The following is a 20,820-nucleotide window of genomic DNA, read 5'->3' on the forward strand; positions in this document are numbered from 1 at the left end:
GATGACAAATTGGTCATTTTTCTTCAAGGAACAATAACTACCCTAAATGTCTATGTGTATAATAAAGCAAGCAGAAAAAGAAAAACCCACAATTATAGCCAGAAATTTAAACACTTGTTTTAATAATTGATTGAATCATTACCCAGAAATTCATTAAATATATAAAAGACAACACTATTAATATGATCTAACTGACATTTATAGAATATTTCAAGAAAAACAACAACAAAGGAGCAAAATAGTTCCAAGGTTCACAGATTTTATTTACCAAGTTAGGCAATATTCAGGACTTTAAAACAAGCCATATAAAATTTTAAATTATTCCAATTATACAAAGTATGTTATCTGGCCAAATGGAATTAAATTAGTAAACAATAACAAATTTATCTAAGAAAAATCATAAATGTAAGACAAATATCAGAATTTCTAGAGTGCAGCTAAAGCAGTGTTTGTAGGAATATTTATGGCTCTATAGCAATTCACCCTAAATTGCTAGCAATTTAATCTAAGCAATAGATTTAAATGATTGCAATGTGCATTGGCCAGCCTTAGTCACACAGCCATGTCAGCTAAAAGGGTGACTGGGTATGGAATTTTATCTGGGTGCTTTGTTGCCTGAATAAAATTGGGTTCAGTTGCTATGGATCACTGAAGAAAAACACCAGGCAGGGAATTACCAGTCCCTGCCACAGCACATAAGGATATTCTTCAAAAATTTTCTCTGAATATAGAGATGTATCTCCTTTCTTCCCAGCACACTCCCCCTGCCAGAGAAAATTTTCAGTCTGCCAAAAGTGGGATGACAGAGAGATGCGATGTGAGCTGGCCAGTCAGCATGAGAAACCTCAGCAGAGGAGTAGTGAGTGGACTAAGGGGACAGCAGAGACACCTGTTCGAGTCGAGGTGGCAGAAACACACCTGTGGTCCCTCATTTGACGGGACCCTCATTTCTTGCTGCTCATCGATCAGCATGAGCAGCAAGAAAACAAACGTCCAGAAGTGACATTAGAGATAGTGATAAGAAACCTTGTTCAAGTTCACTGGGCAGCAAGAAGCCATAACAACAGCAGAAACATGTCCTGGCCCCAGGTAACTGTTTATCCAGTTCTTGGGAGGCAAAACTCTCCTTTGCCTCAAATACTGAAAGTAAGTCATTTCACTGCTTGCTTGAAATGTCATAAGTAGAAGGAAAAGGGATGAAAATGAAGGCCAGGTTTCACTAGAAAACATTGAAATTTAAATAAGGGAAATTTCTTAATATCAGGAGGAGAAGCCAGGTGAGTGTGGAGGAAGAAGCGGGACCTCTGTGTTCAGATGAACTTTTGCTCAAAACCTGCACCGCCACGGCAGGGCGTTCCGACCATCATTTCTCTGCTTCCTGGTTTCCTCAGCTGCAAAATGAGGGTAGTTTTGTTCTTTGACTTTATCTGAGATTTATGCCGATGATAAATAATATGTCATACATATATAAGGTGCCAAACAGAGTGTCTAATTCCAGAGGAAAAAAAAGATTCAACAAATAAATCAAAACAGAATTAAGATGACATCACACCACCTCAGGGTCTCTTAGGACATTGTCACCATTGCTACCTGTGTTTTTACACTGTTGATTAGACTGCCACCAATTAATTCATTAGTAACTTTTGAAACTGGGTCACTGAGGACTATTTTGTTGTTCAGTTACATCTTCTCTGGACACTGGTAGCAGAATAAACATATAAAAGAAAGGATGCTATTATAGAATTTGCAGGGCAGCCTGCCTCCCTGCCTCCCTGCCTCCATGCCCGGGAAGATCAGAAGAACCCTTCTGAGAAAATGAGAGAGAAACCCTCCTTAACTCTGCATCGCTCTTTTATTCCTTTGAATTAACAGAGTAACCAGGACATCTAGTGTCAGATGCCATGATAGACTCGGTGAGGGAAGAGGGGACTGAGACGGCTCATTCTGTCAGGAGCTGTGAAAATCCAGGAGAGCTCTGTCAGTTGTCAGAGTCAGCTGTGAGTGTGTGTCTGTGTGTGTGTGTGTGTCTGTGTCTGTGTCTGTGTGTGTCCGTGCCCACACATGCACTTGTGTGGGAGTGAGACAGGTGAGAGACTGGAGTGTGTGTGAGAATGGGAGCAGATGTGCCCACAAAGCTGCTCACCCACCTAACGCCCCTCACACTGTGGTTCCCTCAGGGGCCTGGGGAACAGCCTGTCAGGAAGGGGGTGAGCATGCGATCAGCATGGCACATTTTTCTAAATCATCAAAACGTAGGCAGAGGGTGAATACAGCCAGTTTTTAAATCTGGAATTCAGTTCATTATAATTGATACTGCAGAAAAGTGTTCAAGAGCCATTTCTGTTAGGTTGTTATTCTGAGTTAACATGAAATGACAAATGTCTTCCATGGTCATTTTTTGTCTCTTTTGAAAGGGACAGTCACAGCTGTGAGTTGAGGAGACCATAACTATTTGAGAGGCAGAAAAACAAGGTGTTGGAAAAGGCACTGCCACTCAGTAATATCCACTAATGTCATAGGTATCGAGTAATACCAATACTATAAATTACCTTACAGGGAACCTCACCTTAGACTCCAACTATTATTGAGGTTTTTTATTTCTAGTTTTGGTAGCAGACAGCATTTACTCTTTTTGAATCTCAACTATCCAGGCCATGGGCAGCTTCTGTCCCAAATGAAGACTGAGTGAGATTTCTTTCCAAATATAAGTAAGGTAAGTGTATCTCAAATATATTTTTTAATCATTAAACAGGGAGATGAAGAAAAACCTGAATCTCGATCACTTACTAGCCCCCCAGGGACAGTGAGCGTGGGCAGTCTTGCCTAGGCTGTCATCAAGGCTGCCTGTGAACATTAACTGAGAACAATATTTCTGGCAGGAAGATGTAAATTTTATCATGTATTTAGTGAAATTGCTTCAAACTTTAATTGACCCAAATTCAAAATAAATAAACAACTTCCAGCCTCCCAGGGAAAATATTCCCAATAGAACAGAGAACACTGGTATGATTGCATGTAGAGGCTAGAAGGGAGCAGTTTTATATCCAAAGGATCTGACCCCACGGGATTTACTGTATCACTAGCAGTTGAATGTTTTAAAAAATCTTCAAGAATGAAAACACAGTGACTCTGAAGGTTAACAAGCATTAGGCATTTAAACATTTAATTGATTATTCAAATGAAAATGTGACTGTGTTTACCACTTTACTATCAATAGAGAAGAATTAAAGTTTTGATAAAAGCAGAGAGTAATTTTAGATTCTGGAACTTGTAGGAGAGAGAGAGATGGAGTTACAATGTCCGTAGCCAGGACAAGGATTGAACTGTCATTGCCAAGGAGAGAAGCAGGGAGGAAGTAGGAGTGCAGAGCAGACCTGACCTGTCATTGAGTTTGGCCCATCAGATACTTCTGGCAAGTACATGGCAAGGTGCTATCTCTGCAGTGACCATTTCTCCTGTGAGCTCAGGGAGGGGATTTTTCTGTTCCAAATTCATGTCTGTGAACCCTGAGCAATGTCCTTACTCACTCAGCTTATGGTGACAATGACTCTATAACTTTAGTAAAAAGAAAAGAATGCAGGGAAACAGAATGAACATAGGAAAATGTATAAAGCTATCAATATGACGAAGAGCAATTGCCAAGGAAGAAACATGGAGTTGTCAATGTCCCAAATCAAAGGTTATATTTCCACTGTTGGTTTATAACCTTGTTATACCATGTCACTTGTGCTACCATGTCACTGAGTGTGCACCAACATGACACACTTTCTCCCACTCACTGGTAGCCTGATTCAGCTCCTTAAGGAACAAGTTGTTAATGGTCAGGACTCTAGGCTCTGATATTATGCTCTTTAAGTAATAGATGCTTATTAAATATTATTTGAATGAATAAATGTACATTGCTTGCTTGAGCAATAGGGAAGAAGAGTAACCTAACATAGTTTGATTCTCTATTCAGAACACACATTGGGTAGAACTGGAGCAATTGTTGGAACACTCAAGGAATTCATTTTTCCTCTTACGTAAAATGCGTAGAGTTTCTCTACAAACCCTTGAGTTATACCTAAATTTGCTCATTTAATTATCAATTATTTCCCCTACTAAACACAAAAACATATTATAGCCTGATATATTTATTATTAATACTTAGTACACCAGCAAGAATGCATTAACCAGATCTTCTTTTACAGGATGGATACCTGAGAGCAGCTGCTTAAAATATTAATCTCAGTGAGGGTAAGTTTGGATATAAAGGTGAGAGGAATTTCCCAGTCTTCTACCTAATGGAATTCCTGAGGGCGTCTTAAAACTCCTAAGATTGGACAGTGGTATATGTCAGTGACAAAGGTAGGGTACTTTAGAATTCATTTACATTGATTGACTCATATGTGTACACTTGTTTTTGGTTGTTGCTTGGGCAAGTTACCTATCCCCAAACTCAAAGAACATAAGCAGCAGGTTTAGGGAGTTTGTTGGTAAATGGGGAGAGATGAGTTGAGGAGAGGAGCAGCAGAAATTTTTCAAAGAAGATGTCACCCAGGCACTGATTCTGACTGTTGCACAGCAAAGAGCACAGGGTTGACCAGAGGGTGCAGAGAGCAAACACCACAGATCCTCCCCTCTGGGCCCTGCCCACACCCCGGAGCCCCAGAGCAGGACTCAGTCTGGCCGATATTCAGTTTCCAGAAAAGCTTTCTTTACACCAGTTCAGGAAACTTTCTGCCTAAGCAGTCCCAAAACTGGCTGATAAATACCTTCATTTGCCTAGATATACAGGGAAGAAGAAACAAAGATAAACTTTCATATTTTAAACATTTGTGTCCCTGAACAGAGATAATTTGAAATGCAAAGAGCAGAACTAACACTTTTAAATAAATGTGCTGTTGTTAGAATTCAGCATAACAACCTAATATGATCAGGGTGAAATACTGATGAAATATTCCTCCAAGCCCATGGAACAGACAGCACCAAGAGTGAAACATATGCAAACTGTGGGCTTTGATGTCTCCATGTGGGTTCACCAATTTTACAAATGTGCTACTCTGGTTAGAGTGCTGACACCAGGGGTAGGCTTCACACGTGTGGACAGGAGGGATATAGGGAATCTCTGTACCTTATGCTCAATATTGCTGTGGTCCTAAAACTGCTCTAAAAATTGTAAAACACACAAAAACGCTAATTGATAGATCTTGATTTTTTAAATGGAGCTTTCAGTCTGGTGTGCAAAAGCATAGAAAGATGAGGAAGGGAGAAGAAAACTTCAGAAATGACTTAATTTCCTCCAGGATAAGGACAAATAAGATCTGTACCATGAAACAGTATTGCTGAGAAATGACAAATTACACATATGATTTATGTTTTCTTTGGCTTTTATTTGACATTTTTGTAAATGTGCTTGCTAATCAAAGAATTATAAGCATAAGATCTGTCTTAGATATTTCCTGTAGCTGCCTCCTCATAAGATGTCAAAGGCACTGCTATTAACAATTGGCCAATAAGGAAAAGAAGGAAGTGCGTGCGAGCTGCTTGCTGGGTGCTTGCATCCAGGTTCCAGGGCCAGCTTCTTGCGACACTTCTCTATTCAGGTGGAATCGCTCTTGACTTGGCACAAGGCAGTGATGAGGAATCACACAGCAATAACCACATTCATCCTGCTGGGATTGACAGATGACCCAAAACTACAAGTCTTGCTCTTTGTATTTTTGTTTATCACCTACCTATTGAGTGTGGCTGGGAACCTCACCATTATCACCCTCACACTGTGGGATTCACATCTTAAAACTCCCATGTATTTTTTTCTCCGAAATTTCTCTCTCTTAGAAGTTTCATTTACTACTGTCTGTATCCCCAGATTCCTGTATGCTCTGATATCTGGAGATAATACAGTTACTTATAATGCTTGTGCCACCCAGTTATTTTTTATTGTCCTCTTCGCTGCAACAGAATTTTTTCTCCTTGCCGCTATGTCCTATGACCGCTATGTGGCCATCTGTAAGCCCCTGCATTACATGAGCATCATGAACAACAGAGTCTGCACTACACTTGTTCTCTGCTGTTGGATTGCAGGCCTGTTAATCATCCTCCCATCCCTTGCCATGGGCCTCCAGCTGGAATTCTGTGACTCAAATGTGATTGATCATTTTGGCTGTGATACATCTCCTATTTTACAGATAACCTGCTCAGACACAGTGTTCATAGAGAAAATTGCCTTAAGTTTTGCTGTGGTGACACTTATTATTACCTTGGTGTGTGTTGTCCTCTCCTACACATACATCATCAAGACCATTCTCAGATTCCCTTCTGCCCAGCAAAGGAAGAAGGCCTTTTCCACCTGCTCCTCCCACATGGTTGTGGTTTCCATCAGTTATGGCAGCTGCATCTTCATCTACATCAAGCCCTCGGCAAAGGAAGGAGTAGCTATTAATAAAGTGGTGTCTGTGCTCACTACATCCGTTGCCCCTTTGCTTAATCCATTCATTTATACACTCCGAAACAAACAAGTGAAAAATGCCTTAAAAGACACGGTAAAACAGATTGGATTTCTCACGAAGAAGTAGGAGACTATTCATTTTTTTTAGACTAAACTAAATTAAATTTAAATATGAATAATCCATGAGCTATATTCATGATTTTTCCAAATAAACTGTTTCTTCCTATTCTGTAGTCATATCAACATTATCTTCCCCTAAAAGTATTTTCCCCTTATAATTGAAAAGTCAAAATCAAGGCATTTATGTCTCATTCCTTCAGGTTTATTTTTTTTCAGAATGGTTTCTTTAATAAATGCATATTCCAGAGACCTGAGTCCCAAAGTGCTCAATGTAATAGAAATTAAATGCAAATAAATGAAATTCAGTTTCTGGCTATATTATATAGTCTTCTCCTAATATAGAGTACAGATGCTCAAAGACTATTTCTCACTTTTGGAAATACTTTAACATCAAACCTCCAAATGTGTAAGAGCAATTCAAGATTCTTCCAAAAATCTTGAAAGTAGATCACACGTGCATTGCAGAGCACTTCTTCGTTATAAAATGTTCACAAATCAAGAATGAGCACAAGTTGTTAATGGGGCAACTTCAAAATCAGTGAACTATATTCTTTCCTTTAAATCCAATTTTTTCCAGAAAAAAAGTTTCTATTGTCATTTCTTGAAATTATATCAGTTCACAGCCTCCTGAAATATGAAGACAACACAAGAGAAAGGACAACAGTCAATTACTACATGTCCTTTACTGGCTTTATCTTTGATGGTATTTAGATAGAGACTAAAGGAGAACAAGCCAGAATTTACAGGCAAGAGAACTGAATCTTGGTTTGATAAGTTTTCCGATACCCAGACCTCCATTATCCCTTGATTGAAGAACAATGTTAGTGGGGGGGTGGGCAAAATAGGTGGAGGAGGTCAACTATACAGTGGTGGATGGTAACTAGACTTTTGATGGTGATCACTTTGTACTGTATACAGATGTTAAATTGTAATTTAACGTTATTTAAGTTCTATACTTAAATTCATAGAATGTTATTACCAGTTCTCCTCAGTTAAAAAAAAGGAGAATGTTAAAGATTAGGAGGATTGGTCAAAAACATTAAAAAAGTTAATAATTCAGGAAAGACACTCTGATCTTCCTGGACCTGGTAGACTGTTTCCTTCCTCAGGTTAGGGAAGTTTTCAGCTGTTACATCTTCAAATAAATTTTCTACTCCTGTCTCTCTCTTCTGGGACTCCTATAATGTTATAGGAATTTATTAGGACATTGCTGTTGTTCCAGAGCTCTCTTACCTGATTCACATTAAGTCTTTATTCCGTCTGTTGTTTAGTTTCATTGCTTTCCATTTCTCTGTCGTCCAAGTCACTTATCTATTCTTTAGAATCTTCTAGTCCACTGTTATTCCCTTCAGTGTATTTTTTATTTCATCTTTTCAATTATTTACACCTGATTTCCTCTTTTCTGCTTTCTATCTCTTTGTTGAGGTCCACCTCGAGTTCTGCTATTCTGTTTTTCTCAAGTACAGTGAGTATCTTTAAGACAATTACTGTCCACTCTTTTTTTTTTTTAGTTTTTGCATATGTTTATTTCATCTTTTTATTTTTATTATTTTTATTTTTGTATCATTAAACTACAATTACATGAACAACATAATGGTTACTAGACTCCCCCCATTATCAAGAGCCCCCCACATCCCTCATTAGAGTCACTTGTCCATAAGCATAGTAAGATGCTATAGAATCACTACTTGTCTTCTCTGTGTTGTACAGCCTTCCCGTGTCCCCCACATATTATGAATGCTAATCATAATGCCCCCTTTTTCCCCTTATCCCTCCCTTCCCACCCATCCTCCCCAATCCCTTTCTCTTTGGTAACTGTTAGTCCATTCTTGGGTTCTGTGATTCTGCTGCTGTTTTTTCTTTGTTCTTATACTCCGCAGATGAGTGAAATCATTTGGTACTTGTCTTTCTCCACCTGGCTTATTTCACTGAGCATAATACCCTCTAGCTCCATCCATGTTGTTGTAAATGGTAGGATTTGTTTTCTTCTTATGGCTGAATAATATTCCATTGTGTATATGTACCACCTCTTCTTTATCCATTCATCTACTGTTGGACACTTAGGTTGCTTCCACTTCTTGGCTATTATAAATAGTGCTGTGAAAAACAAAGGGATGCAGATGTCTTTTTCAAACTGGGCTGTTGCATTCTTAGAGTAAATGCCTAGGAGTGGAATTCCCAGGTCAAATGGTATTTCTCTTTTTAGATTTCTGCGTTACCTCCATATTGCTTTTCACAATGGTTGACTTAATTTACATTATCACTGGGAGTGTAGGAGGGTTCCCCTTTCTCCACATTCTCACCAGCATTTGATGTTATTTGTCTTTTGGACGTTGACCATCCTTACTGGTGTGAGGTGATATCTCATTGTGGTTTTAATTTGCATGTCTCTGATGATTAGCGATGTGGTGCATCTTTTCATGTGTCTGTTGGCCATCTGAATTACTTCTTTGGAGAAGTGTCTGTTCAGATCCTCTGTCCATTTTTAATTGGATTATTTGCTTTTTGTTTGATGAGGTGCATGAGCTGTTTATATATTTTGGATGTCAACCCTTTATCAGATATGTCATTTATGAATATTTTCTCCCATACTGTAGGATGTCTTTTTGTTCTATTGATGATGTCCTTTGCTGTACAGAAGCTTTCCAGCTTGATGTAGTCCCACTTGTACATTTTTGCTTTTGTTTTCCTTGCCTGGGAAGATATGTTCATGAAGAAGTTGCTCATGTTTATGTCCAAGAGATATTTGCCAATGTTTTTTTCTAAGAGTTTTATGGTTTCACAACTTACATTCAGGTCTTTGATCCATTTTGAGTTTACTTTTGTGTATGTGGTTAGACAATAATCCAGTTTCATTCTCTTACATGTAGCTGTCCAGTTTTTCCAACATGAGCTGACATTTCCCCATTGTGTATTCATGGTTCCTTTATTGTATATTAATTAACCATATACGTTTGGGTGTATATCTGGGCTATCTAGTCTGTTCCACTTCTCTGTGGGTCTGTTCTTGTGCCAGTACCAAATTGTCTTGATTACTGTGGCTTTGTAGTAGAGCTTGAAATTGGAAGTGAGATTATCCCTGGTTTACTCTTCCTTTTCAAGATTGCTTTGCCTATTCAGGGTGTTTTGTGGTTTCATATGAATTTTAGAACTATTTGTTCCATTTTGTTGAAGAATGCTGTTGGTATTTTGATAGGGATGTCATTGAATCTGTAGATTGCTTTAGGCAGGATGGCCATTTTGACAATATTAATTCTTCCTACCCAAGAGCATGGTATGAATTTCCATTTGTTAGTGTCCTCTTTAATTTCTCTTAAGAGTGTCTTGTAGTTTTAAGAGAATAGGTCTCTCACTTCCTTGGTTAGATTTATTCCTAGGTATTTTCATCTTTGTGATGCAGTTGTGAATGGAATTGTTTTCCTAATTTCTCCTTCTGCTAGTTCATCATTAGTGTATGGAAATGTCACAGATTTCTGTGTATTAATTTTGTATCCTGCAACTTTGCTGAATTCAGATATTAGTTCTAGTAGTTTTGGAGTGGAGCCTTTAGGTTTTTTTATGTACAATATCATGTCATCTGCAAAGAGTGACAGTTTGATTTCTTCTTTGACAATGTGGATGCCTTGTATTTCTTTGTTTTGTCTGATAGCCATGGCTAGGACCGCCAGAACTATATTGAGTAAAAGTGGTGAAAGTGGGCATTCCTGCCCTATTCCCTATTTTAGGTGAAAAGCTTTCAGCTTCTCACTGTTAAGTATGATGTTGGCTGTGGGTTTGTTGTATATGGCCTTTATTATGTTGAGGTGCTTGCCCTCAATACACATTTTGTTGAGAGTTTTTATCATGTATGGATGTTGAATTTTGTCAAATGCTTTTTCAGCCTCTATGGAGATGATCATGTGGTTTTGTCCTTCTTTTTATTCATGTGGTCGATGACGTTGATGGATTTTCGAATGTTGTACCAAGAATCAGCTCTTGCTTTCATTGATTCTTTCTACTGTTTTAGACTTCTCAATTTTACTTATTTATGCTCTAATCTTTATTGGGTCCCTCTTTCTACTGACTTTGGATCTCATCTGTTCTTCTTTTTCTAGTTTTATTAATTGTGAGATTAGACTGCTTATACGCGATTGTTCTTCTTTTTTAGTTTGGCCTGTATAGCAATACACTTTCCTCTTAGCACAGCCCTGGATGCATCCCACAGATTTTGCAGTGTTGAATTATTGTTCTCATTTGTCTCCATATATTGCCTGATTTCTGTTTTTATTTGGTCATTGATCCATTGGTTATTTATGAGCATGTTGTAAAGCCTCCATGTGTTTGTGGGATTGTTCATTTTCTTTGCATAATTTATTTCCAGTTTCATACCTTTGTGATCTGGGAAACTGGTTGGGACTCATTCAATCTTTTTGAATTTACTGAGGCTCTTTTTGTGACCTAGTAAATGATCTTTTCTTGAAAATGTTCCATGTTGTGCCAGCTATTTTTTGTAGATGTTTTTGCAGTAACAGAATTTTTTCTCCTAGCAACCATGTCCTTTGATCAAGATGTAACCATATGCAAACCCCTGCATTACATGACTATTATGAACTACAGGGTCTGCAAAAGGCTCATCTTCTGCTGTTGGATGACTTCTTTGTTGATCGTATTGCCACCACTCAGCTTGGGACTGGTTCTGGAATTCTGTGCCTCTAATGCCATTGACCACTTCACATGTGATGCTAACCCTATGCTGAAGGTAGCATGCTCAGATACATGGCTCATACAGCAGATGGTTATTGTCTGTGCTGTGATGACTTTCCTCATGACTGTGGTGTGTGCGGTTCTGTCCTACATGTACATCATCAGAACCATTCTAAGACTCCCCTCTGCACAGCAGAGGACAAGAACCTTTTCCAGCTGCTTTTTCCACATTATCATGATTTCCATCACCTATGGCAGCTGCATCTTTGTTTATAGCAAACCTTCAGCAAAAGCTGAAATGGTCATTAATAAGGGAGTGTCAATACTCACTACTTCTATTTCCCCATGTTAAACCCATTTATTTATACAGTGAGGAACAAACAAGTGAGACAAGACTTTCATGACTTAGTCAAAATTTTTATATTATTCTTAAGGAATTAGGGGAGCATTGTTGTCCAGATCCCTAAGCATATTTCCCTCACCTTCTGTGTAATTTTCTTCTTTCCTGATCGAGATTTGACCTTCCATTCAGTTCTAATGCTGGTCAAGTCATCCCTTTCATCACCTTATAGAGAAAATTCTTTGAGATAATAATCATAGTGAATAAAAGTGAGAATAGGTGTTTCAGGAAATCTAAGCATGACTTCACTCTTAACATTTCCTTACCAATGCTGAAAGGATTGGGAAATTTGGCTTAAAATATTACTGCCATGGGGCACATCATTCCACCAAATAAAACAAACAAACAAAATACAAAACAAAACAAAAAAACATTAAAATAAGAAGAGACATAATATTGAAAAGAATCAATAATTTCTGTGTGCAACAATAAAATATTTTATACACCCAAGATATATTTTAATACAAAGAATAAGCATAAAATTTAGAATTTGAAAGAAGCATTTACTACTGAAGAATCTTTAAAACCACAAGATTCACATATTTTATTGACTGGATCCAAACCAATACGTAAGTTATTTAAAAATTATGGAAAGGAAATGAATTCATTAATATGAAGAAAGAAATGCATTGGTATTTCCTGTTAAAGATAAATCATTCCCTGAAGTTACTTAAAAGAAATTGATATTGATGTACCAATTAAAATGTGAAATCTTGAATGTAGAGAATTTAAGCAAACAGATGGCAGTGAGTCTGAGGAAACCAATATGGTGCAAAAAGAGTGATAAATTCATAACCAGTAAGCCAAGTATACTGGAAATGAAGAAAAGAGAAACTGAACATAATGATAATACCAATATCACTGTGAAGATTTGCTCTTTTAATATGAAAAGTAAGTGTCCAAATTATGCATCCATGCGGTAAGTGGAAGTTTTCAGCCAGAGTTTCCAGAATTTCCCACCAGGCCTTAGGCCATTTTCATACTAGCATGTGTGTACAACAGCAGAGCCTCGGGTCAATCTGGGTCAAGGGGTGGAGAGACAATGGCCGTTCTCTCCTCCCCTCCATTCCTGGTATCTAGTTGGTGGAGAGACACCAGTCTCCTATGACCTGTCCATGGAGATCCCGATAGAAGGGGCCATCTGTGGGATAGAGCGTGAGCCACAGCCAGAAAGGACAGACAGAGTGAGGGCTGGCTAGCAAACTCAAGCAAGCTGTTGGCAATAAAACCTCTTTCCCAAACCTGCCATTCCCCGTGTCCTCTTTTGGTTTCACCCGATTCATAGCAACTTGCCCAGGAGTGGGGAACCCCTTACCCCCGGAACTACAGCACCTAACAGTGATTCCCTAAAGAAAGATCAGCATTTCATTACTCATTATATTCTCTACCAACTTCAGCTTACATAGTACAACATATTAAAACTTCCTTTGATACTTCTTCTCTTACTGCAATCTACTTCTCATATCACGGCCCAGCTAGGCAGGAATTTTCCCCTCATTTTTAGCTTTCAAATTCCAGGGCTCTCCAATTTAAATGACATTCCCACGAGGAATTTTTTGCTGACCTTGTCCTATGATTCCACTAACAGAACCACCAGGCCTGGGTTAGTCTGACTCATTCACGCTAGTGTCACCACTTACCCGCTGCTTTCATACCTTGCCCTACCACAATTTCATGTTTACTTGTCTTTATTCTACTCTCAATGGCAAATGCCAATGAGAATGTCTGCTTCATATGCCAAATTCTAGAATCCTTTATATGTGGCATCTAGACAAATATTAGTTACATAATAGATAATTTTCCAATATGATGATTTGAAACTTCTGATGATGCAAAATGAAATATGTGAGAACAAAAAACAAAGAAGTAGTATTTGACATTAATCTGTGAACAAAAGATCAGGAAAGGCATGGATATAAGTAAAAATTCTGTTAGAATATTCATTTCTAAATATGTGGAGGAAATAAAATGTAAGCCAGAAATTGTTGAAAATTTATAATAGTGATTGGAACTCCAAGGGAATATTTTCCCAGCTGGGTGTAAAATACTGTTGAAACTTAAATCAGTCAAAAGGAGAAATAAAGTGGGAGAAACCTGTTAATTGCCTTCAAGCAATCATCCACTTCTGCTTGCCAGGGCTGCAGAAAAAGGGACACCACCAAATATGTCTATTCCAGGTAGGCCCTGCTCCCCCATATAATCATGTATTGATATGGAGATATACTACTTCTCTCTACCCTTGGAAATGCCTATTGATATGGAGATGCATTAAGGCCAGGAGAGATTCTGGAAATATTGCAATTTTACACACAGCCCACCCTCCAGAAATCTCACATCACAATCTGATCTTTCCCCATCTTCCACAATGGCCTATGTGTGAGAAAACTGGAGCATTGTAACCAGACTAATGACGTACAATAGCAACAACAGAAAAATCAAGAATATCCACAAGCAGGAGGATTCAGCTTGTTTCAAAGTCCTGTGCAGATTAAGTCCATAGCTCACCCATTCCACAGGCAGTAGTTAAACAGGTAGGGAGATCCGAGCAGTCATCATGCAGCAGCTGCAGCTGGAGGTGGGTCGAGGCCACAGGGACTGTAGAGGAAAATAACCTTAAGGATGATAAGATTCATCTATTAATGATATCAGCATGAGCAATTCTTGTCCATCAGGCAGAATGCATGCAAGAGAGTGGTCCTGTGATAGGACAGTGGCAGGAAATGGGGTCTCATTCCGGTGTATTATACCAGACTTTCAACCCCTTCCTTGTGGAAGTTACAGGTGGGTCAATATATAGGGCTATGGGAGGTACATGCACTGGCCATAAAGATGCTCTTACCTCCCAGATGTTTTGGGTACACTACCACGATTTTCAGGTAACTCTGATGTTCCAAAGGACAACAAAGGAGGCCAGCTTCCAGGCCATTTCCCCAAGGTGCCAGGAGGACCAGACATTGCTGGTCCATGTGTCGAAATGTCCAAAGCCACATCCACTCAGCAGTTTCTGGGGTTTGACGCAGTTGGGGCTGGCGGCAGGATGTTGATCTGCTGGCCATATCCTGGCTTCCATAACTCCACTTTGGTTTGCACATACACTTGTATAGGAGAGGGAGCAATGTATGTTAGCATGTCCACAGGGCTCAAGGCTCCTTTTGGGGACCTCTAATTCAAGCACCATAACACTGTCCATAAGCAAACTGACCAGCCCTGTATGTTATTGGTGTCCGACTTCAGGCCAAATTTCAACAGACCATTGTTCCTCTCTATCATGCCTGCCCTGGTAGGGTTACATGGTACTTGAAACTTCCACTTTATTCCTATTTCCTGCACCCATTCTTGTAATGCACATCCAGTAAAGTGGTGCCTTGATTGTTCTCTATCACCTGCGGCTGGCCATAGGCTGCAAAGAGATGCTCTAGGCTCCTTTCGGGCATTTGCTGATCTGCACGATGTGCAGGAAAAGCAACCAAAAGTCCAGTAGCTATATCCATGCAAGTCATGGAATACCAGTATCCTTCAGATATGGGCAGAAGCCCAATATAGTTTATCTGTCACCTGACAAGGTGTATTAGCCAATATACTATTGTCCCATGCTGCGGGGGACACTGTGTAAGTATCTCTTAGAGCACACAAAGCACTCCTTCTGGGATCTGCTGACTTCTTCAAAGGTCAGTGGCAAGCCCCACCAATGGGCTACAGCCCACATTGCCTTCTACCCCACATACAAGAAATGCTGGTGTAACCATTGGGCTACATCAGAAGCAGGCTTTCCTTCTAGCCAATGCACCTGGGCCAATGTGTCTTCTTCATCAGTCCCTGGGGATGCCAGAGGCAAATGGCCAGTCACATGATATACAGTAACTGTCTTAGTCTGACTAGACACCCATAGGTCTTGCCACAACTGTGGCCCCCAATGGAGCTGGTGCTAACCATTCGTCACGGTACCTGAACCTTGGTGCTGTTCACAGCCCATTCTTTCTCCTGTAGATGTTGCATCAATCTAGGACCTTCTAAATCTGAAAGAGAATCAGATGAGGGCATAATATCATCAATGTAGTGATATGATCACAGTGTTTACATTTTCTTCCATGTGGCCAAGTCCTGTGCTACAAGTTCATGACAGCCGGTGGGACTGTGGAAGTATACCTGCGGAAGGACAGTGAATGTCCACTGCTGGCCTTCCTCTGTGAAGGCAAAGTGTTTCTGACTTTCCTGTGCTATGTCAGTAAAGAAGAAAGCATTAGCAAGGTCTACACCATGATGGTACATGCCATAAGAGTGGTTTCTATAGAAGGGACAGCAGCATGCAAAGGGAGTATGACTTTATTCAATTCTCTGTAGTCCACAGGCTTTGACAGGAGCCATCGTCTTTTTCACTGGTCACACTGGGGAATTAAAAGGACTATGAATGTGCTTTATGATGCCCACCTTCTCCAACTCCTGTAAAGTTTCTCCAATTTCCGAGGCAATATGTACTGCTTACTATTTGTCACCCACCAAAGTACAGGCAGAGCTACAGGTGGGTGCTTAGCATGTCTCCTCAGAACTGCCTTTACCACACATACCTTCAGTCTGAACTCACCTGCAGTGGTCCATAACCACAGACTCTGCAGGATATCTACCCCCAAAATACATTCATGGATGGGAGAAATGTACACAGTATACTCCTTTGGGGGTAAACACCCTATCCCCAATTTGGGCTTTCTTCCCTCTAATTGCCTATCCCCATTGCTATCTGTCACAGCAGGGGTCCTAGGAAAATGCTCAAGGTTGCCATAAATCAGAGAACACTCAGTTCCTGTGTCCACTAGCTCCAGGACATGTTGTACATTCACAGGGGAAGAATGAATTGCTTATTTGACATGTGGCCTCTCGTTGCCACCACATCCCCCAAAATGGGAATCGTGACCCCATCCCTCAGTCTAACTGTAATGCCCAATTGTCCTTTTGTGAGGGTGATGGCCCAGGAAAGCCTTAGTACTGTCCCCCAGGAAGTTTTTCAGGGACACAGGATGGGCATGAGGCCTTGACTCAGGTTTCCATGTCCTGTACCTTAGCAGCTGGAACTGCTGCTCTGGTTTTAATTGGTGCCACAGTTATAACAAAATTCTATTGGATTGCCCATTACATTTTACGTTCACTACCCCAGCTTTTATCAAATGAACTCATATCTCGGTCCTTGAGGCCTTCACGAGGCCTATTACACCTCTTCTTTCAGTTGTAGCCTATACTTGCTTCCGGGCTCTTACCTCCCCATTTCTGCTAAAGTAGGGGTAGCCTCACTTTGGGTTGCCCTATGTCGGGGGTGAGAATAGTCACTAGCCCCAAAGAGAGATGGGGGAGCTGTATACAGCACCAGATTTCTCATTCCTGTGTTGCACAACTCCTCATCGGGACCCTGGGGTCCATATTATAGAAGATATTTTTCATTCCCAAGTCACGTAACACCTGCTGGAGCTCTGCATAGGTTTTCCAGCTAGCGGGTAAATATGGTAAATCGCCCTGATTGGCCAAACTGCTCTCATGGCTGCTCTCAGACAATCCAGAAGCACCTGATTCCCCGAGCCACTGCCAGAGGGTAGGGTGAGTCATCAGGCGGCCCGACTACCCATTTCAGAACATGACATAACAGTGTTTTCCACTCCCGTAACCCAGAGATGCAAAAGCCATGCACGCAGAGGTTCCAATGTCTTCTGCTGAAACCTGATGCTCATGTCCCCCAGCTCATCAGGGTTTAGGGGAGAAGAACAGAGTTCTCCACAGCCTGGGGAGGGGCCGCCCCTCCCTCTGAGGAGCCCTTGGTTGTTGCCTTTTTACTTTCCTAATTACAGCGGGGCAGGTATTTAATACGAGAGGGGCTAGTTCCTTGGTGGTGGCCTTGGCAACAGACGGACTCTCGGCCCCAGCCCCTCCCCCTCCCCCAGCGTCTCCTCTACCGTCTCCGGGGCTGTCCTCACTGCTCTTTCCTCCCCCTCCCCCATGGCCTCCCTCAGCATAGCTGCTCCTGCTGCCTCCTCCCTCGCTGCTAAGGTCTCTTCCAGGAGCATAAGCTGCCTTCTCAATAACTGTCTCTCTTTCTTAAGAGCATCCTATAGATCATCACACAGTTCTTCCAAGCATCACTGAAGTGTGTCTTTCTCCTTGAAACCCCTTTCCAGTATCTCGAGAAACAGACATCCCACCCTCCTGGCTGCTACACGACCACCCGGGGCCTCTGATCAGTCTTCTATCTCATGAGGACTAATTCCAGAGCTTCCAGTGTCTCCACCCGTACCCAACTGGGGAAGGTTCCACCCTTCTAGCAGGTGCTTTACCATAGACCAATTCCCCACTAGGGGCTCCCCAGTTGGAAGCCCCATAGATAGGGGGCCCTTCGGTGAAGCTGTACCCTCCACCACTGCAGCCACTAGGGCCTCCCCACCATCCACGGAGGGGCTTCCAGGTATCTTTCCATCATCTCTAGGGGCAGCCCACCTAAGAATTCCACCCATGAAGACAGATTTCAGGTTCTGAGGTTCTGTGAACTACCATCAGATGGAACTATGGGGGGGAAATGTTTTCCTATCCCAGGGCAAACTACCTGAAACTGAAATCAGTCCAAGGGAGAAATAAAGTGGGAGAAAGCTGCTTATTGCTTACAAGCAGGTGTCCACTTCTGCTTGCCTGTGTCTCTTGTGACCCAGCTCCAAAAAGGGAACTCAGCCAACCACTCTGGCCTCTGCATGCCCTCACTTGCCCTTGTATTTCATATTGATATGGAGATGGACTACTTCTCTCTACCCTTTGGAACCACCTATTGATATGGAGAAGAAATAAGGCCAGGTGAGAGATTCTGGAAATACTGCAATTTTACCCACACAATATTAACAATAAATCGTCATAGATTTTTATATTCAGTGTGTGTTCATATTTCCCTGGCTTACATAAAGACATTTTGTTTTTTATTTTTGTTTCTGTTACAAGTGAAGTATTTGGATCCACATCTAACACATCACATTTAGTTGTTATGTTACAACATTTGGAAATTTCCTTCTAGGCCTTTTTTATTTCATTCTTTAATTCAGGGAGAAATTAGGTTATTTGTGTTATATGATATCCTTGGTTATTAAACTGACTGTTTCCTTATGGTATCACTTAACTTGTTTCTCTATCACCCCATTACTTCTCACATGTTAGTTAGATTTAATTACCAATTAGAATTATATTCATATTTATAGCAAGAAGGTAGATAGGTGAGGCTGTATGTTTTCTATAGCACCAGATCATGAGCCTTAATGTCCATTTGACATGCTTTTAACAATGCTTTGATTGATCAGTGCATTCAGTTCTTGCAGCCTCACATCTCTATTATGAATATTTCACAAATGCTGTTTAGCACATACTAATGCATTGTCGAGGTTCATTCTTCTGTTAATTAGTTGACAGCATTTTTTCATTTGTATTTCTGTGATTCCAGAATATTGGCTTTTTTTATATACTATTTGATTCCAAGGGAGGATACAGAGCATTAACATTCCCTCCTTTATCAATGTTCTGGGGTAGAAATTTGATGTCTTAAGAACTTCCACTGATGGTCAGTTTCCTTTAAAAAGCTATATACACATTGATTTTTTTCATGTATTTTATTTTTTTGAAACTGTTAGAGTAATTATTACATTTGAATGCTCAAATTGTCCCATTTTATGTCAGCAGGTAGAATTAAAATTGGTTCTTATTTCCTCATATGACATTTTTACTATCTTTTTTCATTCTGTTGCAATAAGATATTACAGGTTTAGTTATTTTTTTATTGTAGTATAGTTGATATACAATCTTATATTGGATTCAAACATACAGCACAGTGGTTCATTTTAACAGTTACCATATTATGAAATCTTCACCCTCTCTATTACTGTTACTATCAACATAGGAAGATGTTACAGAATCATCACCTATATTCTCCATGCTGTACTATTATCCCTGTAACCAATTTACATTATGACTGAGAACTTTTGTGCCCCTCTATCCCCCTCACCCTCCCTGCCCAAACTATTCCCCTCGGTGACCACCAGTCTCTTCTCAGTGTCTTTGAGTCTCCTGCTATCATGGTCCTTATGATTTGTTTTGGTTTTATATTCCACAAACAAGTGAAATCATATGGTTTTCATCTTTCTCCACCAGGCTTATTTCACTGAGCATTATTATATCCTCTAGATCCATCCTTGTTATTGCAAATGGCAGGATATCTTTTTTTTTAAAGCTGAATGATATTCCATTGTTTATAAGTATGACATCTTCTTTATCCATTCATCTATTGTTGGACACTTATGTGCTCCAATAGTTGGGCTATTGTAAATAATGATGTGATATACATAGGCATGCATATGTATTTTTGAATCAGGGATTTTGTTTTCTTCAAATATATTCCTAGAAGTAAAATTACTAATATACAATAAAAGAGACGTGAATATACAAAGGGGAAAAGACAGCTTCTTCAATAACTGGTGTTAGTAAAACTGGACAGCTACATGCAAGACAATGATAATGTATTAATATGTAACTCCAGGAGCTTTCTGGCTTTTTCACTGGCCATACTGGGGAATTAAAATGATTATGAGTGGACTTTATGATTCTCACCTTCTCCAACTCCTGTAGAGCTTCTCCAATTTCCTTGTGTCCCTCAGGCAATTATATTGCTTGGTATTTGTCACCCACTGAGGTACCGGCAGAGGTATAGGTAGGTGCTTAGCACATACACTCAGACCTGCCTAAACTCCACATACCTCAGCCTGAACTCACCTGCAGTGGTCTGTTACCACAGGCCATGTATGATATCAACCCCCTAAATATTTTCATGGATGGGAGAAATGTACACAGTATTCTCCTTTGGAGGTAAATTCCATGTCTTTAATGGGATTTGGGTTTTCTTCATTTCAATTGCTATAACCCTATATCCATCTATCATAGCAAGGGTTCCAGGAAAGTGCTCAGGGTTGCTATAAATCAGAGAACATTCAGCTCCTGTGTCCATGAGAGCCAGGACACAGTGTATATTCATGGGGGACCAGTGAATTGCTAATTCTACGTATGGCTTCTGGTCCCCACCACATCCCCCAAGGTGGGGGCCTTGACCTCCGCTCAGTCAAATGGCAATGTCCAATTGTACTCAAGTGAGGATAAGGGCCCAGGCATAGCCTGAGTGCTGTCC

General features: G+C 40.3%; 1 protein-coding gene across 1 annotated transcript; it reads left to right on the top strand.

Moving 5' to 3' along the window:
- Window positions 1-5,618: 5,618 nt before the first annotated feature.
- Window positions 5,619-6,557, top strand: LOC118936167 (olfactory receptor 6C2-like). Its single transcript, XM_036933076.2, has one exon. The coding sequence runs from the start codon at window positions 5,619-5,621 to the stop codon at window positions 6,555-6,557; it is 939 nt and encodes a 312-aa protein (XP_036788971.2).
- The last annotated feature ends 14,263 nt before the right edge of the window (window positions 6,558-20,820 follow it).

Source organism: Manis pentadactyla, chromosome 10, assembly GCF_030020395.1.
Source record: "Manis pentadactyla isolate mManPen7 chromosome 10, mManPen7.hap1, whole genome shotgun sequence".
Lineage (NCBI taxonomy): Eukaryota > Metazoa > Chordata > Mammalia > Pholidota > Manidae > Manis > Manis pentadactyla.

What these genes read in the sequence shown, in the direction of transcription:
- LOC118936167 (XM_036933076.2), top strand. Translation starts at nt 5,619, where the DNA reads ATGAGGAATCACACAGCAATAACCACATTCATCCTGCTGGGATTGACA.